This window comes from Oxyura jamaicensis, chromosome Z (genome assembly GCF_011077185.1).
Source record: "Oxyura jamaicensis isolate SHBP4307 breed ruddy duck chromosome Z, BPBGC_Ojam_1.0, whole genome shotgun sequence".
Lineage (NCBI taxonomy): Eukaryota > Metazoa > Chordata > Aves > Anseriformes > Anatidae > Oxyura > Oxyura jamaicensis.
This window is the reverse complement of record NC_048926.1, coordinates 68,182,235-68,204,438: the sequence shown is the minus strand read 5'-3', so window position 1 is coordinate 68,204,438 and position 22,204 is coordinate 68,182,235. Positions and strand designations below refer to the sequence as shown.

Genomic DNA, 22,204 nt, shown 5'->3' with positions numbered 1-22,204 from the left:
TAACTAAATCCCACAGAAAGGAGATAGGACAGAAATGCCATTTTTCTGTTTTGTTTTGTTTTGTTTCTCATTTGATTTTTCTTCTGTTCCAGATTGTGGTTGGGAAATAAGAAAACTGGGGCATTTGATAGGTGGGGTGATACTGCAGGGACAACTTTCTGGCCCATTTCTGTTCTGCATAGGAGCCTGCCAATTTTTTGCATTTTTTTTTTTGACCAAGCCATTTCTCTCCCTCTCCAGAGAAGGGTGGAGGAAAAAAAAATAAAAAATCAATCAGCAAGCTCTTACTGCAGCATCCCGCGTGCCAGCAGCCAGCACCTCCACTGCCAGAGGCAATGCTCCCGGGCGCGGGCTGTGTCCCTCTGCCAGCTCTGGGTGAGCTGGACCCAAGCATGGAGAGCTTCACCACTCCTCCCTGCACTTCTTGTGGCTGGGCAGGTGCTCAGGGTGGTGAACATGGAGCAGAGGTCTGGCTTGGTTGGGTTTGGGAAGGACAGGTGGCCATTTGGCTGCTTGCTCCTTCCCCAGGCCTGCCGGCATCATCGGAGCCACCGCAGCAGGGCAGTGAATTCCTGTCCTCAGGGTCAGGCCTGGCAGCCTGGTGCTGGGCGATGCAGGAAAGCCTGTTACAGTGAGCAAAGGAATTCTGCAGCATCTCTGCAAGCAAAGTCTGCTCCCAGGCCTCTGCACTCACCAGCACAGTTTGGAAAGGAGATGGAGGGCCAAAGGCAGGGTTTAAGGGCTTCTTAGAGTAGGGGGATATATTCATATCCACCAGGAAGGATGGCACTGACCCACGGGAGCTAATGGTCCTGGTTGATGTGGCTGAGGCTGTCTGTCCTGGTGAAATACCATGGTGACTGCTGTTAGAAAGATCGTGGAGCAAGCCTTCTCGGAGATAGCTGTCAAGCATATGAAGGGCAGGAAGGTAATAAGAGCCCACTGACTTTGGGCTGAACCCCAGTCCCATGCTCTGCCCACTCGGTTCCTTCACTAATCAGGACCTAATCCAGGCTTCAGGAGTCATTTACCACTGGCTCCACGGAGATCTTGTCTCTGTGCACTATCTGCTTCCCTGGTTGTGATACAGAGAGCAGCGGGCAGAAAAGGAAAACAGGAGCAGGGCTGCTGCCTCAGCTCAGGCAGATAAAAAGAGGTCTTGTGTGGGTGCATCACCCGAAGGGCACAGACACCCTGCCAGCACGAGGCAGGCAGATAAAAACAGATCCAATGTCAGCCCCACGGTGCTAAGACACAGAGCACAGGCAGACAGCAAGCACATGCTCTTCAGTCTCCTTCCAAGGGGGTGAAAGGGGTGAGAAAACTTCAGCCAAGTCCTTTTCTACCTTCTAACAACAGCATCATGTTTTTTATGTTTGTTTGTTTGTGGGCTTTTTTTTTTCCCCATGGACTGGAGAACAGGAAGGTGTAGCAGGGTAAACAAGTGTAACACACAATATGAGATCTCTGTTTAACCATCCTTGTCCCTCCAGGCAGGTGGAGCTGGAGGAAGCAGTGCTGGAGCGAGCCGGTTCTCACAACAAAAGGATAAAGGGATCCTTTACAAGTCACACGCTGGTCTGGCCAGGGAGGCCTTGCAGCACTAGTGACCAGTGGGGAAAAGGGTGAAACCCTACTGAGGCGTCTCAGCTGCTTCTTTCATCAAGGGATAAGGTTTCCACACAGGGCTGCTTCCTGACTGAACTGCCTCCGCTGCTCAGCCACCCAAGCTCAATGCTTTGGGGACAGAATTGGCAGAAAGTGGAAAAGCCCACTGACTCTCCTGTGTCCCTTTCAGACCATTTTTTGCTTGTAGATACCAAGCATCGAATAATCTCCTCTGCAGAAACTGCTTGCATGAGAAAGTGCCAAGTAAGGCAGGCAGGCTTCTGCATCAGTTTCCCAGCAATGATTTCTCCATTTCCAAATCTCCAGCCAAGCCTGCAAGCGCCCAGGGAGCAAGCCGTGACCTGCTGCCCCTGGGCAGCTGGCAGCCTGGTGGCATGCTGTCCCCTGACCCACGGGCAAATTGTGGTCCTTTGGTGGCACCTGGGAACTCTTGGATCTGTTCCTCCCGTGCTGTTAGATTTTTTGCAAGGGCAGGGAGAGAAACTCGCTCTGGGGGACCCTGAGGGTGGCAGGCTGGGAAGCCCACTTCATCTGAGTAATGCTGCCAAACGCCGTAACTGAAAATACTTTATTTGACACCAACAGTCAAGTAGGAACATCGGACTATACACCCATTGGTATATAAATGATAAAAATGCGAAAGCAAAACCACCTGCAGGAGACCCATGAGCAGCAGTCCAGTACATAAGCAAGATCCGGGGGGAAAGCTGCATGCCAGCACCCCCTCTCATCCCAGCGGGCAAACAGCAGTCCCAAAGAAACCGAGCATTAGCGTTTCCTTTGCAGCTATTTGTTGCAGGTTTCAACCGTTACGCACGGTATCACTTTGAGTGTCGCTACGGGAGTGGAAAGAGCACCACCCAGTACAGGTCAAAACTCACTTCTGTGTAACATGAGCATGTGTAGAAAAGGCCCCTGGATATCCCAAGGGGAGAGATCTTACGGCCAGGCTGAACCAAGAGTGTTTCACCAGTTTGACCAGCACAGCTTAACGCAGGGGCAGTGAGATCTGGACATGAAGGTTCAGCACCGAAGGGTAAGCAGCATCCTCAGCTCTGACATGGCTTGAGGCTTTAGCACTGGGAGAGAAACTAAGAGGCAGCTTCTGGCACCACCGGCGTATGTCTCTGTGCTGAAAATGTTTTTCAGGTTTCCTGGTTTTCCAGTTTCCACTCTCCCTTCTTTCAAGGCACAGTTGTAGAGAGCTTTGATTGCAACAGCCAGAACCAAGTGCTCAGACCACCTGCATGATACTCCATGATTCCAGCAGACAGGAGAACAAGTTCTTACACTGACTTTTTCTAATCCCCAGAGAATCATCAGTCAAGGAGAAACAAATAAAGAAACTAAAAAAAAAAAAAAAAGCCAGACAATGAATCACTAAAATACAGCAGGTAGCCCCTTTGCATAGCCAGTTATCAGACAGACACAGCCATAGCCGCAAGTCCCAGCTCTCCAGCACACGAAAGGCTAAGGACCAAACCCAGGTGCTCTCTGCAGAGACCCAGGATCTTCAGTGGAACTTCGGTGAGGCTTGGTGCTGACCTGCCTGCCATCTGTGGGAATGGGGCCCTGCTTGTAAGGCACCTTTGGAAAAATTAAATAAAATAAAAAAGAAGCCCTTGCCTATGCCTCAGCTACTGGTGCAGACTGCAGCTGCGCCAAGATTTTGCAGGTAGGTGTCTGACCTGTAACACAACCTCCTCTTGCACTCCATTGTGTCTGCAAGCACTGGAGCCTGACTTGCCAAAAAGGAGTCAACGTTTTTAATGCAGCAGTGAATGCCCCACTCCAGCTTCCTGCAAGCCTGCCTTCGCTCCACACCCAGCGCAACTGGAGCAGCACGTCTGGCTGCAACGGTGTTCAAGGGGATGAGCACGTTTCCAAAATGAAGCTGGAAAGGCAGCTCGGTGTCTCCCTAGTGAGTAAAGTCTCTGCTCTTACTTTGAACTGCTGCTGGCCTAGGAAGAAATGTCAAGGCCATAGCCTGGCAGCTTAGAGAGCAAGCCCCCAAACCCCGCAGGATCTCACCCCTGCAGTGCAACCGTTCAGCAAAATCTTCAGGTCCAAAACACCCCAAAAAGAAGAAAATAAAGAAAAAAAAAAGTTTTTAAAAAAATAAACGTGAAAAAAAAAAAGAGGCAGTGCTGAAGATGATCCCCAATACAACAAGTGTCCCTGATTTCAACAGCCTTCAGCACAGGCCAAGGAAGTGCAAATTTCTGTGGTCACAGCTGGTAAGTAACTACTCACCAGAAGGAATTAAGCTCTCCATTTTGGCTGAGAGTTTTAAAAATCACTTAACCCAGCTCCGAGGGTGTCAGCGCTTGAGGGTTTCCACAGGGCTGCGGGAAGGACAAGCAGGGTGCTGCTGGTGCCCTGGCGCACAAGCAGAAGGTAGTGCTCTGCAGCCTGCATTCTCCTCGCCGCCTCAAAAGCCACGGGGGAGCTACCCGACACAGGACATGTGTCTTGACAGGCTTTAAGGAAAAAATAAAAACAAAATAAAAACAAAATGGGATACCTGCTGTCCTGCAAGTATCTCAGCACTGCGGGAGGTTCCGTGGACAAGTACACAGAGCAAATACAATACATGGCTTATACATTATGATCCATAAAAAGCCTAATAGCCTGGAGAGAAAGGAGTCCTTGAAGCATATCCTATTATGCTGCACCCTAGTTTAATCTGGTATTAAATATTCTGCTTATGATATACAAATTACTTTAAAAGATATTAAAATGTTACAACAACAAACGTAATAAGTGAATTCAAGTTTTACGCATGACCTTGCAAGCAAAGCTTCATTCTTTGTCTTCAGACAATGTTTGAACAGCATGGTAGTTTTCTACCACTGTTATGAAGTGTCAGCAAATTTTAAGGCCATCATTTCAACATGCAATTTAACCCACTCAATCTTTGTTTTAGGGGAATAAAAAAGCACACCCCCAACCACCATAAAAAAAAAAATCCACCAAAAAAAACAACCAAACAAAATATTCCCCAAGTGTCATGTTCTGCTTAGGCAAAATATCACCATCACATCCAGAAGTGTGATTATCTGAAGCCAGCAGTACTGGCAGATTACAAAGCAGGTGCCACCTGTGTAGCTCCCACCCTATGCAGAGAGCTAGCTCAGTGGCAGATTCTGGCTCAACTCACTCAAAGTCTCCTTTGAGACAGAAAGAAATAGTGACAGTCACTGAATCCAGACTTGGTTATTCAAAACTTGGTCTGCACACAGAGAAGAATGTTTTGGTCACCATTAGGAAAAAAAATGATATTGTCTCCATTAAAAAAATCTAATGAAATGCGTAAACTTGTACAATTTTAGCAGCATTTTACAGTCCTTCATAAAGTAAAACCAGGAATGAATTGAAAGGAATGGTTTCATCCACCCAATTTAAAATACCAAAATGTCATGGGCAGTAATTGCTGATGCACCACAGTTGTAATCAGTAAAACTTGGGTCCAGCAATCAACTTAACATAGAGCACTGTCACAGATAAATGACATTCAATGTTTTCCACCAAAGTAAATATTTACAGCTCTTACGTACAACTTCTGGACTTAAAAAACAATGGAGAGCTGGAAGGTTGTGTAAAGTCAAAAAAAAAAAAAAAAGCCAAAAAAAAAGAAAAAGAGAGAATAAAAGCACTTTTCCACCCAGTTTGGAGAGGCTTTGGCACACCAAATGAGGCCTTTTTTGTCGTTGTTCATTGCAACTGTTATAAAACCAGAAGATATAAAGCATCAGCGAGGCCAGATGTCCCAGGCAACATACACAAGGTCTCTCTTGTGCCTGCGGTGTTAGCTTTTCGGCGAGCCAATATCCACTGTGATCTTTGTGTACAGAGGGTACTTGTCAGTCCTTAACACCTTGTAGGAGAGTGAATTCAAGCCATCAGAGCCCATTGTCTCCCTTGTGTGAGCAATTCGGTCAAATCTGCGGAAGGAGAAAAACAAACAAACAAGAAAACCTTTAAACAACCCCCACTCGGTGTGACGTTTTCATTGCCTCTCGGACAGCAGCTCAGCTCCGGTCCTTAAGAACAGCGTGGGTATCAGCGTGGGCCCCATCGGACCCTTCATTTGGCGAGACCAAGGGGATGGCTTTTAGCCAGGAGAAAACAGCCAAGCTTTCAGACAACAACAGCCTTTTTAAAATTTATTATATTATTACTTTTTCTTTCAGTTCTGAATTAAATCAAGGGTTTTATTCCCCCAGACCAATCTGGGAACAACCACTTGCAGCTTACTTTGATGTGCACAGGATATTTAAGAAAAGGGGGTAAAGAAATAAAATGGTGAGAGGCATTGGTGCCATGGTGAAATCCTGCAGAGATGAGAAAGAGAAGGAAACACAGTGGTGAGGGGAAGGGTGTAGCCAGCACGGGGACAGCAAGGTGGGCAGTAGATGGCCCAGGCTCAGGGCAGTGGGGCAGGTTGGTGCAGGGGAAGAGAGCAGAAGGCAGTGTGGGCACAGGGATGCAGGCACACACCTCTCAGGGTTGGGTTCATTCTTCCGATCACGCGAGTGGCGAATCATTCTGCACTTCCCAATGACAGCATCTGGCCGTGATATCCCCATGCCTTTGAACACCAGCCTGTCAAAAGCAAAAAGTATATTAAACATCCGCAACAGGTGATGGACAAGGGCTGTTCCAGCATGCTCCCCACTAATGGCCACTACCTGCTTTGTTCTCATAGTTGAGCACCTTGCTGTGCATTGCAGGCTTGCTAGCGCCAAGAGGGAAGGGCAGCCAGTCCTTTCCCACATGTGCACATCTGGGGAAAGGAGGCCCTGCCTGCACCAGGGCCCTGCTAACTCCCTGCACCCCAGCCTGCTCTGCCAGCACCTGCGTTAACCTTGCTTGAGGCTTTAGACTGGAATTTGAATGGCAGACATCTAGTTTTTAACCCATTTGGAAAGCAGCCAGAAGAGCATTCATTTTTCAAGATGTGAAAGCTGAAGTGCAAGGAGGTGCTGTGCTGGTGGAAACTGAACCGAGCAGTGGAGAAGCAGCACAGGGAGGGGGGCAGCCCATCATCATTTGTGTGCTCTCTGCAAGGCACCTGCAGGTCATGGATGCCAATGTCAGATCTCTTCCTTCCTGTGTCTCCCTTTTAATTTTTATATAGCACCTCCTGCCCCTCAAAACACAGGTTCCCAGAGAGGCAACTACCACCTTCCTTGGAGTGCCTTGCCCCACCAGAAGTTGTCCCTCAATTGGGCTATTGAAAAAATGTGCTGAGAATCTGCAGCTGCCTCAGCAAGACTTCCATGAAGCTCAAGAGAGCTTGGAAAGTCCAGGGAAAGGACCACGGTGTGCTCTGCAGTCAAGAAACAGCAGGAGACTCTCAAATCTGAGTTCCTACAATGATTTCTCAAAGTGATCGCCCCACCTTCCTGGGGACATGAAGGTTAACACAAACCCACAGACATCTGCCCTCACCTTCAGGCAGAGGAGGGCCTGGTCTGCCCTGTGCAAATACCTTCCTCCTCTTTTGCAATTCTGAGCATTGCTCAGTTTTCTTCCAGGCAGGAAGCAAGTGCTCAGGGCATTGTTTGGAGCTGCTTAAAACCTGACAGACAAATCCCTCCTGAGAACAAAGGGATGCACTGCCAGGCTGCAGACCTGGGCGAGCCTCGAGCTGCCTTGGGCTCTGTGGGTGAAGGTCTTCTCCCTCCCGCTCCCATGGCTCCAGGTGCCGAGGTGGGTACTCATTTACCTGTTGTAGATGTCGTCATCTTCGCCACCCCAGCCCCAGTAATTGTTTGGGAACCCATTGATCTTTGTGAACTGCTCCTTGCTCAGGGCAGACACGCCTCCAAAATACTGATTGTAGGGTAACCTAGAATTTGGGAGAACAGGCCATTAGGGGATGGACCCGAGGAGGGGTCACGGTGCCCTTCACCCCAGCCCACTGCCTGGCCATTGACCCACCCCCGAGACCTACCACAGGGCTTGGTTCTGCTTCAGCAAGCAGAAGAAACCCCCAGGGCCTGCATTTCTGCTCTGAACATCACCTGGCTGCTTGGAGAACTGCAGCCACTCCATGCACAGTTCTTGTCGTGTGAGAGTGCCTCGCTCTCTAGGCTGGGACGAAACACCAGCCCCTTACACTGCAAAACACAAGACGGGGCACAGGCACTTGCAGCATGATCGGCCCATTCCTCCCAGCCCCGCACCTGCCTGCCCAGACACTGACATTTTCAGAAAATGGCTCATTTCTGTGCCCTGCTCCCTCTGCCCCAGCCGCCTGCTCCCACGAGGATGTGCATGCCAAGGCAGAGTTTTTCCAGAGATGTTTTCCCAGGGTTTTGCTGGTGGGTGGGAATGTGTAACATTGCACCTGGCCTGTGGTGCTCGCGGCAGAATTAGGAAGGAAATGCCCCTCCAAGCGGCATCTCACCGAAATCCGAATTTATCCATGGAGACAGAGAGGTGCCTTGGCTGGCTGTAACATTTGTAGGTGTTCCTGTCGTCCATTGGGATTAGGTCGACATCACTAAACACAAAGCAATCATAGTCATACTCTTTCAAAGCCTCCGTGAATCCTATATTCAGCAGTTTAGCACGGTTAAATTCTTCTTCTCCGTCCTGGTTTAAAACAAACAAACGTGGTTAAGTGACTTGAATTGAACAGTTGAAATCAGCAGGCTTCTTACCTGTCACTGGTGCTGCCACGCTGGGTTTGCAGGTCTCTGGCATCCCGAGCTGGGGACCGAGTGCTCCTGTGGTGCTCTGGGACCTGGCATCTGAGCTGGTCCCAGCTGCAGTGGCAGCCAAAATGGCCAGACAATGGTTTGGTGGGGGCTCAGGGCCCCATCCCACCCCCCACATGGGCATTTCAGGGCTGAGTTTTGTGAGGAAGCTCACGGACTGCAGGGCGAGGAGCTGGAGTCTCTCACAGCAGAAATAAATAAATAAATAAATAAATAAATAAAAAGAAGCGACATAACCCAAATGACTGCTCTGGAAGGAGGTGCTTGCTCTGAGCACCGCGAAGGGAAACCACGGCTGTGCTTCAGGCTGTGGCCAGGGTAAAGACTGTGGGGCTAAATGTCTTGGGTGCAAGAAATCGGCCCAGCCTCTTCGGGCAGAAGCACACATGCCTTGGCACACACACACGGGCTGTCAGATTGCTGGGGTGCTCTCAAAAACCAGCAACAGGACCCTACATGTGTGCCTGGGGCACTGGTGGCCTGGGGTGGCTTCTCATCCAGCACCTGGCCCCGCAGCAGCACCGAACCCAAGCCCTGCACGGGGAGCAGTGCTGAAGGAGACTGGAGTTTTTTGCCAGCCAGGAGACCCAACCTGCCAAATCTTTCCCACCCTCCTCTCTCCACAGCCTCAAGCCAAAGGACTGCCCTGCCGTGCCTGGCTCCTGCTGCGTGTGCGTGCGTGTAGACATGCAAATCGGCTCCCCACCCTGCTGTGAGATGACGGTGTGGGACACAAATTAAGGATAGATAAAATACAGAGAAGCACCCCTTAGTATCCCATTTACCTCCTCTCCTGAATGGCTTTGTTTGGTTAATAAATAATCTTTTTAGAAACTGATTAATCCGATCACTTGGATTAATAGTTAGTAACCAATTAATAATTAGTAACCAAATCTGGTTAATGGATCTGTGGCTTGAGAGCCAAGAATTTAACTGTGAAACAGACACAAGTACCTTTCAAATGAAGGATTTAACATGCAAGTGTCAAACCAAGGTTTTCAAAAGCTTTCAGCACCTGCCTGGGGCTTAAATGACTTCACAGGGAGGAGTGAGCTTTAGTGGAGGAGGATCTGAGCCAGTTCTCAGCATCCTCACCTGAAATAAAAGGGTTCACGCAATAACTAAGGTGGTGGGAAGATGATCACCGTCATGCATAAGCAAGAGCTGTGAAAACTTGAGCACAGAAGATGAAGGAAAGTTGAACAAAGGGTATGGGGAGAGGGAGCGGCTGCGGCTGTGGGTACAGAGGGTTTTTGGCTGTCGGCAAAGGGGCTGCTGAGCCCACGCGCTCCCCAGTCCTGCAGCTGGAGTTACGAGCCCCGGCAGAGCCCGTACAGCCAGGAGACCTGACCCATATGGAGGATCTTGGGTCATGCCAGAGGTTGGTCCTCAAAAACGGCTTTCAGGGCCTCTCCCTGCACCAGGTGCTGCACTTGCTTGTTTCATACCCCTTGGCTGCTCTTCTTGTAGCAACACTGCAAGGTGAGCACTGTGCTTCACACGGGTTTTGTGATCAGCAGAGGCTCAGCCGTATTTAATCCATGCCTTATGGCAGCCTCTCACTCATCCAGGGGACACTCAGGGATTAACAATTCTACCAGGAGCTTAATTCTTAAATTTCTCCCAGAACCCCCCCATAAGAGCATTTTCTTTTAGCAGAAATCTCTGTTTCTTAACCTAAGGCAATTCAGGAGCACCAGCACATCTCCAGTATCAGGGATCCAAATCTCAAAACTTGAAGATGGTGCTGCAGGCTCCTGTCTCTGACTGACTCCCAACTTTGTGAAATAAAAACTATAAGCAAAGCTGGGAAATCTGCTCTCCAGGCAGCTGCCCCATCCAGGTGCACGGCACCACCGGTGAGGCTTGGGAGCGCAGGCGAGGCACAGCAGGCAGGAGCCAGCCTCCTGCCTGCCCCTGCTTGGCAGCTCTGCACCCCGTGGGTGCTGCTCCTCGCTCTTTGCCCCAGGGGCAGGGATGGGTTTGGACCACCTCTGGAGGAGAGCACGCAGCCAAAGAACCACGCAGCAGACAGGGGGCTGCTGCTTTGGCACCGCCGCCATGCTCCAGGTGTAGACTCTGCACCTCTTTTCCTAGGCTTTCAACAAGAAAAGGTCTGCTCCGAGCACACTTTTTCTAGCCCCCCTTTTTTTTTTCCTCCCTGACAATTTTCCCCCCGTATTCTCTCGTCCAGGAGCTCAGCTCACACCAGAAGCCAGCGCTGGTGCCCAGCACCTGTTTCCGCCTCATGGCTTTATCCCCTGTGTCTCTTCCAGCACTTGTAAGCCCATCCCCAGCCACCAGCCCATGAGAGACTGGCATAAAGGGGCACAGGGGGCTGCCTCAGACTGACACGGGATGATGCTGGCTCCTGCTGGCACCTGGAGAGGATCAGCTAGGCTTTTCTCCTCACCATCCCTTACCTTTGCTGAACCTGGTTTGCTCAGCCAGACCCACCAAAGGATGCTGCCTTCTTTCAGTTGGGATGTACTGAGCTGAGACACACTAAGAGGCTTGCAAACCACCAAGTTGCCACCTGAACGGTGTTTTCACCCCAGTTCTGCCCTCCCTCATGCTTTGAGGCAGGAGACAGCTCTGTGATCCCTCCTGCAGGCAGCACAGCAGTGCAGAGGACCCAGATCTCCCTCAATGGGATCCCAAACCCACTGGGTCTGGGACAGGTAATGGTGGGGATAAATGTTTCTGACTGACTGGGAGAGAGCCATCACCTCCCTGGCCACCACCAGCCAAGCACCTTTACCCCATACCTGGGGAGCCCTGGCACACCCCACACAATAACAGGAAGAGGCGTGATGCCACACACTCACGCAGACACACACATGCTCTCTGGAAAATTGCTACCAAGGGTGCTGCAAGTAACACTGGGGACCAGTGGAAAATGCAGTTTTTAGGGAATTTGCTGAGTCTCCTCTCTCCTGAACTTCAGCTTGGTGCACGAGGTCTCCACCACATGGGCATTGGCACAGGCTGAGAGGCAGCAAGAAAACTTGTTTTGAAACCTGAGTGCACAAATGTCTTGGCATGCACAGCCGCTCATGGAGCGGCAGCACGCAGTCCACCCAAACAGACTGTGACTTGCACAGCTACTGCAGGCTCACGGTCTTGTGAATGCACAAGGGAACACGTGGGCAATTGCAGGAGCGAGCAGGACTAAAGCAGCTTTGACTAATTCACCACTGCCTTCTCTTGTGAGGAAGCCAAGTCTGTGCTTCACCAGCTGGGTGTGCACCCAGACATCTATCTCTCATCTCAAGCTTATCTGAAAGATCCTACAGCTGCTGTTCCACGTGTCAGGTTTGGGTTTTGCTGGGCTGGGGAGGGGCCGATGTAACACACATTTTCCACTGGCTCCTGTTACATGCTGGACATCTTACGAACATCGTTCTCCTGACTCCAGCCAAGCACCACTACTCTGAGGCATTCAGGCACGCAAGAACAGCATGGTGGAGGCACAACGGGCTCGAGAGGGAAACGCATTGTGCTGAAAGGAAGAAGTTTGACATTACCAGTGCAGCAGTAGCAGGGCTCAGCGCTCCTCTTTCTTTCTATGAGATGCAGAGGACAGAAGAGCACGTAGGCAGCGTGTAAGAATCAGATCACACAGTAATTCTCCTTGCTTCAGTGATTGCTTTGCTATAGACAGGATTAACAAGTAAAGGTAACATTTCCCCACTAGAAGGAAAAAAAAAAAAAGGAGGGCAGATGCAAAGGGAAGGACAGACAAGAAAAAGAGAAAAGCAATTGTCAAGACAGCAGAGAAATAAGACCATTATCCCACTGCACTTCTGGCAGAATTAATACATTTTCTGCAAATCTCTCCGTTCAGTGTTCCCACTCACCCTGGAGAGACGCATCCTGTGGGCTTACCAGCACTGACCATGCTGCCTCTTCCAGACACAAGTTCTCAAGAGGCATGAGGAAGGAGAGTATTTACTTTGCAAATCAAGCAGCCTTACTTACTAACCTATTATATCTGACCATAGGACGTGTCCAGGACACTTACACCCAGCATGCTGGACATCATTCCCACTCCAGCTTTGCCCAAAGAGGTGAGTTTAAAAAACAAAAAACATTTCCTTAAATGACTTCTGTGAGGGTTCAATCACTTCAGAGCACGCAGGCGTAGCACCAGAGGACAGAGCACCAGAGGAGGAGAGGAGGAGCCGCAAAGGCAGGGCAACGCAGGCTGCACGAACCCTCACAGCGGCAGCGGTGGGAGCTGGGGCCAGGCCGGGGTCCTGCCAGCTGGGGCACCAGCATGGCTCTGTGCGATCTAGCCCCTTGCTTCCCTCATCCCATGGCTCTACCGATGGGGAACACCAGCCCCAGCTGTGCTGCTGGCTCCAGACCACCAGCAGCTCCTCCAGGGAGGCAGCCTGTGGGCTCTGGATCACCGTGAGGGCTGTGGCGCCTGCCCCTCAGGCTGCACCATGACACCAGCACCCATGTGGGCCAGGCCAAGGTGACAGGAGATGTGTTTAAGGAAGCACGCTGCTCCTCAGTTCTGTGAAAACTGAGAACAAAACGGGACAAGGAGTAATACTGTGCTGCAGGGCTGTCCTTCCAGAGGCCTGCCGGCACCGACAGGGCTGCTCCTGCCCGGCCACGCTGCTGCCCCCACAGCTGCCCGCACACCGTAAGCTCCTCCAGCACCCCATCACTTAAGCACCATTGTGGGATAAATTAAGACTGAGATTGCTCAAAGTGAAATGTATCTTTTTTTTTTTATTATTTTTAAGGCAAGTCTACGTCCTCCAGATATCAAAGAAAAAAGTGAGAAGCACCCCCCACACCCTGTGGCTGCCTGTTCCTGCTCTGTTCTGTTTGCCTGAAGACAGCCACTTACCTGCTGCACTGTGGCACCTTTCTTTTGTCCATCCTGACACTTTATGCTTTATTACTAACCACCAACAAAAGCTGCTCAAGGAGGTGAGTGAAATCCTATGGCTTTATGTCACGCCTAATGACAGATCAGTTATTAAGGCTACCTGGTCAGTTTACAGGTCTGTGTGCAAATCCTGCAGCAGTTCCTGTGAAAAGGAACTTTTCAAAAGAGAAATTAGACTGGGTTGGGCTATTAGGGATTTTTGTCCTCCTGACCAACAAGCTTTTTCAAGCAAAATCTCTTCAGAGTTAGCCATGCCTGACTGGAGGAGCAGACTCCAGGTTTTCCATCAAAATCATCAAAGCAAAATTGCTCATATTCATTTTCTTGTGCTTCACCTTGTTTTTTTTTTTTTTTCTTGCCTTTCAAAGCAACCTTGTGCCTGCCTGCCAACCCACTGCCATTCAGGATAAGGTAACCAGCCCATTCCAGGGGGCATGGGCACTGTTGCAAGAGTGTCTAAAGCCCCGTGTCTCCAGCATCTTACCTGGTTGATAACATATACTCCATAATCTAGCTGCTGCCTTTGAAGAATTGGGTGCAGGTAATAGAGCCAGTACTTCAGGTGCTCCTCTCGGTTTCTGAATGGGATGATTATTGCTACTTTCTGAAGTGCTTTACAGTCCTTTGGAGCGAAACGACCTCCATCTTTAACCTCCGAGTTTATTCTCGCCACCTCTTCCAGGTTCACAGGCTGGGAGAACTCCACATGTAGTGCCCCGACTGGAAGAAAGGCACAGCACAAAGCCAGTTAGCACGTCCTGACGGCCACGCACCATTTATTTCTACAGGCATGCATCCTTCGTGCACAGATATTCACTGCTGTCATTTTCTTTTTTTTAAACACAGGCTTAGATCTAAACGAAATCCCAGTGGTGCATGGAGATGTGAAGCTGGGGCCAGCTGTACCTGAAGCAACCACACACCACCACCCAGCGCAAGCCTGCAAACGCTCTGGTCCTATGGTATCAGACCCCAACGAAGCTGCTGATGCTTAACAATTCTTGAAGATCGCACGGCTGCACTCCCACTGGCACACACATCGGGGAAACTGCCCGGAGCAGAGCGCTGCCCCCTGCACTCCCACCCACCTCGCGCAGCGTGAGAGTCGAGTGCTTCAAAAATAGTCCCGCTCTCCTGCCGACGTAATTACTTACGCCAAGGCTGCCCACATGCAAAGCGAACAAAACCCCCTTTCTTTCTTTTTTTTCTTACAGATACTTTCAGTGTTCTGACAGCGTGCCCATTATTTATCAAAAGTCCTGTGCTAGAGCTGCTAAAAATAAAATCAAAAGTATGTCTGGATTTGCATGCAGTTGGCAATTCCTGTACGTGGTTTCAACAGTGGCAGGTTTTGAAAGCGCCAGATTGATCGGTGCCAATGCCAGTGCGTACAACTGAGAAGCCCCATGGCAGCACAGAGAAAAAGACAGCTTCCGAGGCGCTTGAGCTGCCGGCGCAGCGGAGGAGCTCCTGTGCCAAGCTCAGGGAGGGACTGCTGAAATGGGCCCCACTCAGGAGCTGCTGCACCAGGCTGCCTTCAATTTTAGGAGCCAGACAAAGGCAACACAACAAATGGGGCAAGCGGATGAGGATCGCAGCAACAGCACAGCATCCTTGAGCATTTTTTGGATGCCCTGCTGGCATGGGCTGCCCCAGCCTTAATGAACAGACCCATGGCAGAAGGCTTGATGAGTTGGAGTGGCTCCCCAGGGAGGCACTGCTCCCTCTGCCACATCCCGTGCTCGGTGACAACGAGCTAATAAATCAGCCTGAGGTGCCCATAAAGCTGCCTTCTGCCTGCACGCCCAGCTACCAGCACAAAATGGCTCCAGTGGGAATGCTGCAGTCTCCGTACCAGCAACCCCTGTGCACAAAGCCAAAGGTTTTCACCATAAACACTATGCTGGGCATCACTCCTGAAAGATTTGAGTGCTGCTTCTTCTCCCTCTCCTCCACCTGGGTACGTGTGCACTCATACAAGGGTTTCACCTTAGGGCTACCACCTCCTCTCTGCATTTGCTGAAGATGCAGCCACAGCGTGCAGACTCACAGCATGCAGCGCACAAACCTCTGGTTGTGACTGCTGCTGTGACCCCATGGCAGGACTGGGGCTTCACGACCAGGCTGGGCTTTGCAGACGGGACTGTCCTGTGGAGCCCCACCACAGGCACTGGGTGCTGAGCCCCCAGGGGAGGGGGCACCAGGGAATTTTAGAGCTATGTAATACTGTGACCGATACAACCAACCTTGTACATACCCAAATATGTGCCTTATTACACAGCTGGAGAGGTGGAAGTGATACTTCAGGTCTGGCTCATTCCCAGGTTATTTTTCTAGAAGTCATTTCAGGTGGGGCATGTTTCACAGCCCTGTGCTCACTCTGGCTAGAGATGACCTGCCAAGGATGCAGGCATGCTCGGAACACTCAGCTCTGACACCTGACTCGCTGCCAGCACAACGGAAGCAAGACCTTGCAGGCACTGGTGTCACATCTGGGATCCGAAGGCATCTCCAGACTGCTCTTACACCCATTGATGGAGCTGCTCAAGCGCAGGGGGTCAGGCTCAGCCTGTAAGAAGAGGTGACTGAATGCAATCAATTTACTGGGAATGATGCCTGCCTGATGCCAGCTCCCAGACTGCACCTGGAAGTGTGCCACAGAACGTGCTGACACTTTGGCACCACGAGCCTCAAGCATCAATACCACCACTCTGTGTGTTTCAGCGGCACAGTGGACACCTCCAGCCACAACTTCCACGTGTGTGTGTTTGCAGGTTGCCCACCACAGGGTCAGGAGCATTGGGGAATGATGGACACGAATGCTGCCTGCACGTGGAGGTGGCCAGACTGCTGGTCCTTCGGCAGGGCCAGTCTCCTCCAGAGCATCCCACCCGCCTCGCTGCTCCTTGGGTTGCTCAGCAGGGAGCGGGGCTGACTATGATCAGCCTGCTGCATCACCAGGAAGGATCCCAACGCACTGCTCTCCAGGGAAAGATTATCAGTGATGGGAATAATGATGATCTGCCCAGAGATGATGCATTTTGCACAGGATAAGTGGGAAAGTTTTTATGCTTCCCAGTTCCCATGTTAAATGGTTGCTTCCATGTTTCCCTCTTGGATGAGAAGGAAACACTTTCTCAGACCAAGGCATTAGGGTCCCGTTAACACTGCGTTTCCCAGAGGCCTCCCCAATCCCTTTCAGCCCATCGACACCTGTGGGGTGCACTGCAGCAGGGGGAGGGCGCAGGAAGGGGAGGAATCGGGGCAGGAAGGGGCACACACTGTGCAGCATTGCTCCCCATGTGGCACCCTGACAGCTTGACAGCCCTGCCAGAAGCTGGTAGAGCAGCAGGGAGCAAAAGTTGGCCACTGAGGCTGGTTTGCACAAAATCTCCCTTCGGCAGCGTGTGAGCTCTGGGAGCCACAGGCAGGGTGTTTGTGCAGGCTGGCAGCTGCAGTCCTCCCAGGTCACCCGCGCATCCTGCTGAGCCCTGTTCCTGCCTGCCTCCCAGAAGCTGGGAGGTCAAGCAGGAAAAGACTCAGGCAGGAGAGGAAAGCAGCCATGATAAGAGCTAGCTGCAGAAGGCAGATTTAACAGTTTCGGAGGCTGGAAGGGACACTGATGAGGAACCTTCTTCAGTAATCCCCTCCTCCTGTTAATAAAGTCAGTTTCAAGTGTAGCATGCCCTCTCACAAACACTGCCCCAACATCCAAGTCCACAAGCACTCCTCAAGTACTCTGCTTCTGTTGTTCTCACAGTACCACTTCTAAGATCAGCTGGACCCAAGTAATCCAGCTAAGAAACTCACTGGCATCAGTAAGAATAGGAAAACGTAAAAATCTGGATAAGCTGCTTTCAAACACAGAACATCTGAAAACAAATCAGACCTCGCAGGGTGACACAGCTGACAATAACCAGCAGCAAAATGCCACCCGGCACAAATCAATGCTTTCAGTTTGCTTCTCAAGCAGGACAAGCACAGAATGAGAGCTGCACACACGGGCTTCCCAAGCAGAGACTGGGGCCACGGCTCCCGTAGCACATTTTAGATCATTTTGACTGCAGTTTGACTACCTGGATAGCGAGCAGCCCCAAAGATGCAGACACAGGACAAGAACTGCTGATGCCAAGAAAAGGTGTGAAGTTTCCCATGGGTGCTGTCACACTGGCTAAACTGTATCCTGCTCCGTGTTTGCTGTGTAAACTTTCCAGCCCAATTCACTTCATCTCAACCTCTTCTGCTTCCGCTCAAAGTGACTGCCTGACACAAGAGCTGCTACTCTACACTGGGCCTTTGCCAAACATGCACCCGTGTGACAGTGCTTCAAGGATGTGCAGCTCTGGTAAGGCATGCAGCATGGGGTTTGTAGGCAGGCATCTCCTGGGTTTGCATTTACAGAGCTCACACGCAGCATCTTCACAAGCCCCGCTGTAAGCTTTTAGCAAAAGAAAGCCTCGAAAATACAGTTAAGGGACTGCCAGAAGTTTGCAAAAAATGCAAAAGCGCTGCCTCACATCCAAACAACTCAGAGTCTGCAAAAGGGGGGTTTTAGGTGGCAGTGGAAGGGACCAAAAAAACAAGAAGAAGCCAGCTGTTTCCCACCCCCCATCTCTCTCGGAAACATTTCTGCTCAGCTTCAAACAAAAGGTGCACAGGAAAAGCTCTGCACAGGCACAGGCGCCAGAGGAGCCGGTGTGGTTCACACAAACAGGAAACAGTTTTTCAAACGAAGCAAAAGGTGAGGCTCGCAAAAACCTATGTGGAGCAAAGTGCCCAAGTGCAGCAGCACCTCAACAACCTGATCCAAAGCCTGGGTGATCTTGTTCCCCACTTCCAGGTGGCCACGTCTGCCACACGGGTTAAAACTCCTGCTGTACATACTGCCAGCACACCTGCTGGCCCCTCACCCTGCTTGCCCCAACGAGTGACAGAGGACCCCTGCACAAAGAGCCCAGCATCTGCCAGGCTGATGCTTCAATCCATCTAACAGCTGCCCCAGGTAGGTTCAGGGTGGGCATGGATTTCAGATGTTTAATTCGGTGAGAATGAAAGCAAAAGCAGGCAGCAGCGAGGCTTGAAAGATGCTTGCCTGTAGCAGGCGGGCAAGGAGGTTTCCATCGCCCTGATGCTGAGCCATGCGTACGCCTGCGCTGCCATGGGCAGACAAGCCCGTGCAGAAGGAAAACTGGAAAAGAGAAGCAGAACTTGCAGAGAGAAACAAAAAAGTCTCTCTGCAGGGCCCGAGCAGAAAAGGGAAGGGCCCGCCGACTGCACCGACACAGGCCTCGCCGGGAAAAACAAAACCAGCTCCACCCCGGAAAGCCTCAGCCCCAGGCTGGGGAGCAGGGGTCGCTCCGGCCCCCAGACCCACGTGGCAGCCCCAGGGAGCAAGCTGTGGGACAGGAGCAAGCCTGTTCTTTCTGCCAATGGCAGCCTCCAGTCTGGCTGTAAACGTCCTGGTGAGGGAAAAAAATCCTTCCTGAGCACCGGGATACGTTTCCTTCGGCCTACGTTTCCTTCGGCCAGCCTACGCTCATGAGGTTGTGTCCCCGTGCAGACATCAGCTCTGCTGGCATGAGGCTGCAGTCCTGGAGCCCAGCACGTGCCCTCACTCCTCCACCACCACAGACCCCAGAAGGAAACTGGCTGAAAAATACAAGGATTTACACAAGCCTGCACCATTTGGATGCAAATTAATTGCAAAAGATAGCCCAGGCACGAGTTCTGAATCCAACCCCAAACAACACCCACTCCAACACAAGGCCTCACACTAGCGCACGGTGTCTTAAATTTATTTTATTCTTTTTAAATTGTGCTTTCCACAAGAAAGTACTTTGGGGAGAGAAGCAAAGTCCTCCCTGGTGGCTGCAATCCATCTCACACCCCATGAAGCAGCTCTGAGCCCTCTCCCCCTGAGCGGGACGATCTGCATGCGATTAGCCCCGCTCACGCTGGCGCTCGCTGCGGGCTGCTGCCGCGAAATTAAATTCCAGGCCTTCAAACGGCAAACTTAAAACAAACAAACAAAGAGACTCCCCGGCTGCTCGGATCAGAGAAAGGCTGAGCTGCCTCTCCACCAGGAAAACCCCACCCTGCCGCAGGACGTGTGGACGGATGGACAGGCAGACGGGAGACCTCCTGGTTCTGTCCTGTGCCCTCCGGTCCCGGCTGCAAGGCAACACCTGGAGCCCCACAGAGGGGGAGCGAGGTGAGAGAAGCAGCCCTCTTTCAGGCAGACAGCTGCCTGGGGACTGCCTGGGGACTGTCCCAGGACTGCTCTGCTGCTGTGAGAGCGAAAATCTCTGGGAGGCAGCTGGGAACCAGGCTGTCTGCAGCGCTACCAAGGTGCTGATGCTTGCCTCACCACACGCTGACTAATGCCGAGGGAAAGGTGGCATCCCCGTGGAGCAGGGCTGGGCAGCAAGACCTCCCCTAGCCCAACTGGATGGTGGCACTGCTCCCTCCACATCCCCCAAGAGCCTGGCCTTCATCCCCACCACTTCACCCCGAAACCTCTCTGGCAGGTGTGGGCACAGCCGCTGCCCTGCCCGCTGGGGTCTGAGGAGCTCCACACCAGGACACGGAGGCCAAGGGCTCAGCCAATGTTTGCATCCAAGTGCAGCTCAGGAAGCTGCAAGCGTCTGCCTTTCCAAGCATAACTTGGCCCAATTTCCAAAAAAAAAAACAAAAAAAAAACTAGCTGTTGCCTCAGATCAGCGCTGGCAGCGAAACAAGCACGTTATAAAACACTAGACTCACGAGATGGAAAACTTTCCTTTTCTCTCTGGCACACCCCATCTGCTGTGCCGCGTCCCCAAAACGACTGATCTCCAGGAAGGCCCAGTGCCTTTCCAAGCTAGTTTGCAAGCCTAATTAATAATAATCCAAGACCGTTCCTTTGAGGAGACGAGGGGATGTACTGGGGCAGCGATGCTCGCTGCTCCCTGCCTGCTGAGAAAGGCTGCACTTCCCAACAGAGATGTGCTCCAGACCACTGGGATGGCCACGGTGCTGCCAGCCGAGCTGCCAGGAACATGCATCTACTCCTGGCCAAACACCGCAGGCATATTCTCTGGAGAAGCTGAGCACAAACTCTTTCGAGGCCAAAAAAGCGCTAACCTTGAGCAAACCGGCCCATGTGTTAGCTCCCCCTCCCCCGGCCCTCTCCATGCCCTTCTCTTCAAGTTTCTGTTTTACTTTTACAGAATGACATCGTTGAGGGCCCCGTGCAGGGCATCCCCTCCCAGCTGTCCTCCTAACACCTGCCCCGTGGGGCTGGTGGGCAAGGACCTGCCAAACCCCATTGGCACCAGCACTGCCCGTTTTCTTAGGAACTGGTGTTTCCAGCACCCCGGGATGCTGGACACCTCAAGATTTCCACTCTCTCACCCCAAATTACAACCCACCTGGGTTTTGCTGATGCTAAGGTGTCCTCTGTCCCTGCTCATGAAATGTCCACAGGTAGTGGGCCCTTGCACTAGTAAGACCTCTGACTTTTCAGACAGCACATAACCTACAAAACCTGCAACTCAGACGTAAAGTATCACCACTGATTTTACAGAGCACGTCTGCTCCCACGTCGGCCTTCTAAGTTGGTGCAAAAAACGTCAGTGTCCCCATGCAGGACTCTGATGTCTGGAAGAAACAGCTGTTTTTCTTCCATGCCCAAGATCTCCCACCATATAAACAGCTATAAAGTGCTTTCAGATTTAGGCATTGCAGAAAATGAGCGTTTCCAGTGTTTTGTGTTTCAGACAGTTCGCTGGTTCCTACATTACCATGGAATTTTTATTGTTGTTTTGATGATTTCCCTAAATTATTTGGGTTTGGTGTTGTTATGTTCTCTAAATCTAAATCTGGGGGCAATATGCTACAGAGCCGGACACTTCCCTGTGGCGTGTTTAGGGCACTTGGGCCGTCTCTGCTACGTGACACTCACGGGGCTGAGGGTGATGCCACGTCTCTTCGGTCTGCCATCCCTCCGCCAGCCACACCTGGTATCTAAATGTGGGTCAAAAATTGCAAAAAGAGACAGCTGTATTCTAAAATAACTTCCATAAACAACACGTGCTCTCAACCAGCCAGGACTCAAAAATGACATCCCTGAAATATAGATAAGCCTGTCCATGAGATGCTGCCTCGCAGACTTCTGGCACCAAAAGATAAGTGTTGCTTGCAGATGAGCTCTTTTACATGGGGACATTACCACCAAAGAAGCTGCCTCCTTCCTCACTCTTCACTGGAATCTGGAGGCAGAAAACAGCACCATCACCGTAAGACACAGACCTCATGGAAATGGGAGAAGAAAATCATTTGACTTTTTTGAAAGCATGCAGGCCGACATATACACTAGTTCTATAGAGCAACTCTTGATTTTTAAAATTTTAATAATTATTTTTAAAACTATGTTGTACTACAGCTGATAAAAATTGTAGCAGTTCAGGGAATGGTCACCTGCAGAGCTGGACTTTAGCTTGCATTTGACTTTTGGGCTTCTAAGAGGCTGAAATTTCCGCAAGTGGGCTGTGCTTCCAGGTATCCCATTTAAGACACTTATTGGCATGCAACTCTCAGCTGGAGCATAAATCCCAAATGCTTTTATTACCTTATATTAAAGAACTTCAGAGCTGTTAAGGATTTTTAGTTGAAGTTTTACTTACAGTGTTATCTCACCTCCCCTAATTCCTGCTTTCAGATGATAAATAAAGGCAAACGAACCGTAAAAGCAGGTTAAACTCAGCAACTTCATGTAGAGATTAAACCTCACATTCAGCTAATGTGTTTGTCCAGGAGCCAGACAGCAGGGATTGTCAGCTGCTCTCTCTGAACATCACTAGAAGGGAACCTCTGGGTCTCTGAAAGCAGTATCTGGCTATTTGACTGTTCAAAACGCCAAACAAGCTCAGTCACACAGATCCTGCATGATTCATCACAT

General features: G+C 50.9%; 1 protein-coding gene across 1 annotated transcript in view; it reads right to left on the bottom strand.

Moving 5' to 3' along the window:
- Positions 1 to 2,179: 2,179 nt before the first annotated feature.
- B4GALT1 (beta-1,4-galactosyltransferase 1) overlaps positions 2,180 to 22,204 on the bottom strand; it is a 22,513-nt gene continuing 2,488 nt past the window's right edge. Inside the window, exons 2-6 of the mRNA XM_035310503.1 lie at positions 13,751 to 13,986; positions 8,045 to 8,232; positions 7,361 to 7,483; positions 6,130 to 6,234; positions 2,180 to 5,573 (exon numbers count right to left, since the gene is read on the bottom strand). Of these exons, the coding sequence (XP_035166394.1) occupies positions 5,438 to 5,573; positions 6,130 to 6,234; positions 7,361 to 7,483; positions 8,045 to 8,232; positions 13,751 to 13,986 (788 nt within the window). The 3' untranslated portion in view covers positions 2,180 to 5,437. The remainder of the gene's footprint in view (positions 5,574 to 6,129; positions 6,235 to 7,360; positions 7,484 to 8,044; positions 8,233 to 13,750; positions 13,987 to 22,204) is intronic.